The 8,022-nt window shown below is 43.2% G+C and overlaps 1 protein-coding gene across 2 annotated transcripts; it reads right to left on the bottom strand.

Annotated features, from left to right (window-relative positions):
* Nucleotides 1-6,210: 6,210 nt before the first annotated feature.
* LOC131993648 (uncharacterized) lies at nucleotides 6,211-7,688 on the bottom strand. Of its 2 annotated transcripts, none has more exons than XM_059359638.1 (2): nucleotides 6,603-7,688; nucleotides 6,211-6,552 (listed from the first exon to the last, which is right to left on the bottom strand). In XM_059359638.1, exon 1 carries the CDS (start codon nucleotides 7,674-7,676, stop codon nucleotides 6,822-6,824), a length of 855 nt encoding a protein of 284 aa, XP_059215621.1. In that variant the 5' UTR covers nucleotides 7,677-7,688; the 3' UTR covers nucleotides 6,211-6,552; nucleotides 6,603-6,821. The 2 variants fall into 2 exon arrangements, with proteins under 2 accessions (XP_059215621.1, XP_059215622.1); XM_059359639.1 differs by having other exon boundaries at nucleotides 6,211-6,503; nucleotides 6,553-7,688.
* Nucleotides 7,689-8,022: the final 334 nt, after the last annotated feature.

The following is an 8,022-nucleotide window of genomic DNA, read 5'->3' on the forward strand; positions in this document are numbered from 1 at the left end:
GAGCCGCATCCTGCCTGCAGTTCTCAGAGGTATCATTAAATTAATGTATATCCAATTTCCATATGGCGCACAACGGCAGACAGAAGTAATGCAGGGGTTCAGCGCAGTTGCAAACATGCCAGGTGTTATCGGTGCCATAGACTGCACACACGTACACATCAAGGCTCCATCCGGTGATGCATTTGCTTACATTAACCGGAAAAACTTTCATTCCGTGAATGTGCAACCGATCTGTGACGCAAAGTGTGTGTTGTTAAACGTTGTGGCACGGTGGCCCGGTGGGACGCATGACGCATTCATCCTGCGTAATTGCGCAGTTGGCACGCGTTTGGAGGATGGAGCTGTGAGAGACGGCTGGCTCATTGGTAAGAATATAGCCTGCATAATCACATGTGTGTGTTATATATGGACTTACCTTTCTATATCCATAGGGGATAGGGGTTACCCACTGACGCCGTGGCTTATGACCCCACTGGCCAGCCCGCAGACACCACAGGAGCTGTCACACCACTACTAACAGATGAAAAAAAAAAATTTTTTTGGACTCCACTTCTCCCAAAATAATTTCAATCTCCGCTTCGGAAAAATCCTTTTTTCTTTCTCTTTCTTTTTTTCTTTGTGCCATGACTGACAGGTCGACAGGATGCCTCTACACACCTCCTTATATGGTGGTCATTAGCAATTCATGGGCGGGGTTCATGCTAATTGCTGATTACCGGGAGCGCGCTGCCACCTTACGATGGATTGGCATTCATGATCATACACATGTGTTTACGATCAGATCTGAGTTTCCCGCGGCGTTCATGAATCCGGAGTAGGTTTTTAGTAGCGTAGGCTTTTATGTGCAAATCTACGCACAAATCTACTAACGTTTCATGAATGAGGCCCACTATGTGCGCGTGCAACGGCGCTCTTTCCATTACGCATATAACACCGGCACACACAACCACACAACATTACTGTCAGTTTAGGTCTGTTTTGTTTGGCACCTGCCATGTACAGGATGATACATATATTATGGGAGAGACAGAACGCTCAAATAGCCAGCCCTTGTAGTATTAATTAAAATATAGGTAACAAAAACTATCAATCAGCGCATCCAGAGTGTCCCATTAATACTCTCTCTCTCTCCCTCGCGCTGGCCGGCGCACACAGACGCACTTACACACACAAATACAGGCACATGCCATGGAGGAGTCATGTTGTAATGGTAATAAAAAAAATGCACTAAATCGCGCTAATGTGTTCAGACTGACCGTCCGACCGAACACGGCACTCGGATGCCGAGTAGGCTACTCAGATACCGGCTACAGTCCTAGAAACTACTCACCTAAACCACCGGCTTTTTACTGGCCTTCTTTGAGGAAAAGTCTTTGATAAAGTAATCACAGTCCAACTCTCTGACCAGTTTGGCCTCTTCGGCCAGTTACTTATTGTGGTTTCAAGGTATTATGCCAGAAAATAAATTGTTTGTGTTGTTGCAACCTGCACTAATGCTGCTAATTTTTTCTATTTTTTTTTTATTTTTTTTTACCTGTGCTCCAACGGATTTACGCTATGCTTTAGGCATTCCGTTGATGTTTCCTCTGTGTGACGTCTACACACCGTCCTGCAGTCCTTTTAATGGGTCCTTTTATGGGCATTAATGGGCGGTTACCTATGCTAATCCTATGTTAATTAGACTCACCTGGCACGCGCGCTCAACTTACGAGGAGATGGCATTCATCAATTTAAGAACACGGCTGCGAACAATTCAGCGGCTTAAGAACACGTTGATGAATCTGGCGTAGGGTCTTCTTAGAAATCTTCTTAAGAAGGACTTAAGAAAGAATCTAAGAAGATTCTTAAGAAGATATTGGTGAATGAGGCCCAATGTTCCTATTCTCTAATAAGTGTGGATAAAAAATGTGAACATTTCTTTTTTTTAAATTCATAATTATTGCTGTTTGTTTTTATAATAAAATTTTGAAATATTAAATGACTGATGACTCGTTGTCCTCTGTCCACATTTGACTGTTTAAAAATTAAAATATATATCAAATAGGGGTTACTGTGGCCTAATTGCCTTAAAAAACATGGACAGTTCCTTACCATGCTCTACACAAAAAAAGTTAATCAATGAAAAAAGTTGATCAACACTTTCATAGAAGTTTTATTCAAATGTATAACAAGTGTGATTTTTTTCCCCACAGGGCAAAGTAACAAGTGTATGATCTGGTTTCATTAAAACTTTTCCCTCAATGGGAACCAAAGAGAAACAAACACACACCTCAATGGTACAAGGGAGTTCGTGATTTCTGCTTATTTACTCAAAAAAAGGAAAAGGGGGTAAAGCTTGTGGTAATGTGTTAGAATGAAGTTTGCCAAGAAGATGTAACACAGAATTAGGTGATAATTTATGCTTTATGAACAGTCAAACGAGACGGGGTCCATTTTGACCATGAAGGACAAAGGTTGCATGGTCGACAGGAAGAAAATAAGTTAACAAGATTTAGTTTTACCACTGAACATGTAGACTTTATGTTAACGCACATACAGTTCTGTTGTTTTTTTCCCCTGACCAGTATATGATACCTTTTTTTTCTTATGATACACTATTATAAGTCACTAAGAGCCCGGGGCGTCTCTAGGATTTTGACACATCCGGGGCTCAGTCCAGAAGAGTTAAGCAGATGAAAAAATGTTTAGGCATAGAGACATTCTCCACATAGGCGAAGAACACACAATTCACACCACACTTGCATTCAGAGATGAATGCTTGGTTAAGTACAAGGGTGCACAGCAAACCTGTCATGTCACAGGTGAAAAAGGTGAAAACGATGCAATCCCATAACCACAGATCATCAAATGAATGACCCATTTTGAATTTAGTTTGCACCCATGTACTGACATTTGCTAGCTAGGTAACAACATGGAAATCTTTTTTTGTGACATGATATCTTGTTACACTTCAGCTGAACAGCTTGCTGTTGTCAAGCTGCCTGTTGTCAAGTGCGCCTGCTGCCTGACGTCGCTGTTTTGGGTGAATGACGTCACGTGCGAACTGGAGCTGTTAAGCACTTGTGCGCCAAAGCCAAAGTAGTGGCTTTTTAAAAACTAAAATAATGAATTGTTACTCAAACCTGTCCAAAACCACTATTTTATCAAAGCATCAACATAAGATGTAGTTTAAGGATGTGATCTAAAAAAAAAAAAAATTAAAAAATTAACATTCGGGGCTAATGAAAAAACATCCGGGGCTGTAGCCCCGTATGTTTTAGCCTAGGGACGCCACTGCTAAGAGCCATCATGTTCTGCATACAATACCTTGAAGTGCCTTAGCCTCTCCAGCTGAGTTTTCTGTGACTCCAGTTCTTTCAGTTTAGCTTTTTATGCTGCAATAGACAAGTATGTCTGTTAGTTTTTAATTTGCTGCACAGTTGGTTTCTATAGAAATTATCTCTGACTCCTGTAATTGGAGCTGAGTAACATTATCATTATCTGCGAGTAACGTGTCAAATAATTGAGTGTTACAACATTATACAGAAACATCCAGTACCAAAGCACGGGTTCCTATTGCTATCACTTCCTCTCTACCTTACATACTACTATACCTTCATTCTCTCTCTGTACGTGGCAGACGATGATCAGCCTCAGGTGTGTGCAGCCAGCTCCTCAGCCACCCAGCAAGCCACGCCCACATCTGCCAAGAGAGAAACACAGAAACCAACCCCCAGCCTCCACACACCACAAGTCTGAAAGATCCATTCATCACCAACCAGATGTGTTTTAAACCAGAAGAAATACATAAGTCATTTGAAATATATTACAGGAATTTATACACTATATAACCGCCACAGTAAAGCAGTTTTTAGAATCTCTAGATGCCTCCTGGGCGCCTCCCGTTAGAGGTGTTCTGGGCACGTCCAACTGGTAGGAGGCCCGGGGAAGACCCAGAACATGGTGGAGGGACTATATCTCTCTCCTAGCCTGGGAACACCTCGGGGTCCCCCAGGAGGAGCTGGATGTAGTGGCTGGGGGGAGGGACGTCTGCCAGCCTGCTGCCCCCGCGACCCGGCCCCGGATAAGCGGAGGAAAATGGATGGATGGATGGATGGATAGATTTTGCCATCTATCGGCATAGAACAAAACAAACTGTTAACTGCAGATATTACAAAAACAGAGGTTGATAAGGCCATTTCTAAACAGAAAATAAACAAAGCAGCTGGGGGAGACGGACTACCTGCAGAGTGGTATAAGTCTTTAAGAGACTCCTTGACCCCACCGTTATTAAAATGTTTTAACTATGTGCTAAAGAGAGGAGCGACCCCACCATCTTGGAAACAAACCATAATATCTGCAATACCAAAACCAGGGAAAGGGACACGGACCAGACGGGATTTGTTAAAAATAGGTGCACACAAGACAACGTCAGGTGAGCCATACACCTGATAGACACCTTGAGCAGAAGTAACAAGAGGTCCCTAGCAATTAGCTTTGATGCAGATAAAGCTTTGGCTTTAACGATACGGTTATAAGATATTTTAAATCCATATATAATTCACCAGTGGCCCAGATCAGAATAAATGGCAGTCTTTCAGGCACAATCCCTTTGGAACGAGGATGTCAACAGAGCTGTCCACTGAGCCCCATCCTGTTTGCTCATTTTGTAGAGCTGTTTGCTCAAAAAAAACAGGGAAGACCCAGAAATTATGGGATTCTCATTTAAGGGAAGAGAATACATATACAGGTGCTGGTCATATAATTAGAATATCATGAAAAAGTTGATTTATTTCAGTAATTCCATTCAAAAAGTGAAACTTGTATACTGTATACATTCATTCCACACAGACTGGTATATTTCAAGTGTTTATTTCCTTTAATCTTGATTACTATAACTGAAACTAATGAAAATCCCAAATTCAGTATCTCAGAAAATTAGAATATTACTTAAGACCAATACAAAAAAGGATATTCAGAAATGTTGGCCAACTGAAAAGTATGAAAATGAAAAGTATGAGCATGTACAGCACTCAATACTTAGTTGGGGCTCCTTTTGCCTGAATTACTGCAGCAATGCAGCGTGGCATGGAGTGGATCAGTCTGTGGCACGTCTCAGGTGTTATGAGAGCCCAGGCTGCTCTGATACTGGCCTTCAGCTCTTCTGCATTGTTGGGTCTGGCGTATCGCATTGTTGTGTAATTTATTGGTCCAAGTTGTAGGTCAAATAGCTCATAAATTAGTTTTTAAAGGAGTCCAATTGGAAAAAATTACTTCTCTATCTTTAACAATTAATCAAAAGCCCCGTTGGAAAACAGCTCCAAAAAAACTCTCTAACAAGTCTCAAAAATCTTCAAGCAGGAGTCCAAGATCTTGTGACACACTTTATTATCGATAAAAAGTGGAGAGAACAAATATAATACACACAAGGTGCAGTCCATAAGCTCTCTAACTCGAAATGACACTTACATGAGGTTTTATAGAGAAATCACACACATCTGTCCATCCCATCATTAATATTTATTATGACCTTTCCTCCAATAAAATTTGTTAATTCTTTAGATTTCTCCTCCCAGGGGCTGCTCCAAATCCGCCCCCCCCTAGGTGCAGGTGGCATTACCTCATCCCCTGGCAGAGAGACATCAATATGTTTAGGGGTTGAAAATATTACCATGATTTAAAATCCCGCATTGGTTCTCATAGGGCCTTTCTATGCTTTATTTACTATGATTTAAAATGATCCGTTAGTTCCCACAGAGTCTTTCTCTGTTCTTATCTCTCACTCATCTCTGTTTGTCATATACAGAGCCTTTTCTATTTTTCATTTCTCACTCAGAGTATGCTACTGTATTTAGCCCTTGTAAATGCTGCTTCTTGCCCAGCTGGGCAACCTTGCTTCTTATTCTTATTCTTGCTTCTCTCTTATTCTTACCAGCACTCTAATGAACATCTCTGGTGAAAGATCACAGGTGTTTTTCTGGCACAAACTTAACATTCTTATCCGGGCCTTATTTTACTTCTCCCCTCTTCCAGTACTTCTCCACCTTTCAGTTAAATCTCTGCAGCATATTGATTATACATATAACATCATATAGATCACTCAGGGTTACATTATTTAATCACACTTTGTCATACAAATAGCTACATAGTCCCTCTAGAGACCCTCATAAAGAGATACTAGCTTAACTCTCACCACATTATTTACTCTACATTATCCCCCCTATGTGACTTAATTAGTCACATCTCAGCAATGTCGCCGTCTAAAGATGGCCGTAGCCACCCTACTGGGTTCACTTTATCACTATTGACAAGGATCCATTTTTACGGCTTAAGTGGGAGTTTTGCCAGCTCTCACAAGGACTAGGTGCAAGCCTTAAACTCGTTTCCTAAGCGTTTTAGCGTTACAGTAGTATATGTATGAGGTCACACAGGATATATAATTCCAGCACACTGGTCCAGTATATATTTTCACACAAATCTTAGTGCGGTGATACAGTAGATAAATGTAATGTGACAATCAAAACCTTTACCAGTGTTTGACTAACTTTATCAAATGTAATGTGACAATTAAACCTTTACCAGTGTTTGACTAACTTCATCAAATATAATGTGACAATTAAAACCTTTACTATGAAATCTCCAAAAGGGAGCTACAATACATCACACATTTTGAGTCATATAAAGTAAACATGATTATACCATGGTAAAAAGAAATTAAATCTGCTGAGATGAAGATCTTTTGCTCCATGTGCCAGACGCACAGTGGAGCGCCACCACCAGGGAGAGGTTACATGTGATGCCTGGTGATGGGGTTCTCAGCGTTCCTCAAGTCCAGGAAGGTCTCAGATGTAGAGGATAGGGACCCCGGGTCCCTCATCAGGGCTTGGTAAGCGGATAGGAGTGGTGGGTGAATATGAGGGTGATGGGCTTCGAGGAGAGGGTGCTGGGCTGCGGTGAGTGGGCAGGTTGTCTTCGTCGGCGATCATATCAGCCAATGCCCGAGTTAGTGCCACACGACATGGCGCATTAGGGGAGAGTTCCCGAGTGTGGCGTCTGTAGATTTCCAGCTCACGTAGGAGGCGCCTCACCAGGTTTTGTTTGTCAACCCGGATTTCCATCTCGTGCCTCCATCTGGCCAGCAATCTCTCCCGCTCGCTGGCCCACTCCTGTTTCATTGCCTCTCTTTCAACAGCCCATGCTCTCTCCAGCGTCTTCCTGGTGCTAGCCCACACTCTCTTCTGTGCTGCAGCCGCTTCGAGGCGGTCACGCTTTGCGGCCCAGTTGATCCGGGCCTTGATTCTGGCCCTTTCCTTACGGAGGTTGGCAACCTCTTCAGGGGTACGGCCCTTCAGGTACCTGGAGAATGCCGCCATGGTCATTTTTGCCAATGCCTCTGCTCCTTCCTCTTGCAGCAGTAGGGCGTAGTTGGCCTCCTTCTCCTCCTCGTCCGATGAGGTGGATTCGTCAATATCCTCAGTCGCCGGCCTTCCTTCTCCAATCATCATCTGCTCCTCCCACTGGCGCTGTAGAGACTTCTGGGCCACTGGCAGCTGCATGTGCCGGGGAGTTTTGGCAGTAGACTTGGATGGTCTCTCCTGATGATTCCCTGGCCCTGGTTTTGGTGGTGCGGGTTGTTCCAACAGCACCTGCAGCATGCTCGGTCCCTGCGCAGGAGACGGGTCGTGCCTCCGAGACATCCATTGCTCAGAAGGGTCACCTGGGAGCCACGCCTGCTGAGGGAAGTGGTGGGAACTGTGTGGCCTTAGCCTCTATCACAGTTTTGACCTGTTGGAAGATAGCCTTGTATATTTGCGTTAGATGTTTCAGATAATAGGTTAATTCATGTTGATATTGTTCAAGCGGAGGCCCCTCATAGGGTCCTCTGTAAAAGGGGACCGGCATCGGTCTCCCTGTTAGTGCTTCATGCGGTGTTAGGTGGGTTAGTCTGTTACACTGTGTTCTCATGCTCATCAAAGCAAGTGGCAATGCCTCCACCCAGCTTAGCTTATGGTCACTGTCAGCCATAATTTTTGTGATTTTGCT

This window comes from Centropristis striata, chromosome 20, assembly GCF_030273125.1.
Source record: "Centropristis striata isolate RG_2023a ecotype Rhode Island chromosome 20, C.striata_1.0, whole genome shotgun sequence".
Taxonomy (NCBI): domain Eukaryota; kingdom Metazoa; phylum Chordata; class Actinopteri; order Perciformes; family Serranidae; genus Centropristis; species Centropristis striata.

What these genes read in the sequence shown, in the direction of transcription:
- LOC131993648 (XM_059359638.1), bottom strand. Translation starts at nt 7,676, where the DNA reads ATGTCTCGGAGGCACGACCCGTCTCCTGCGCAGGGACCGAGCATGCTG.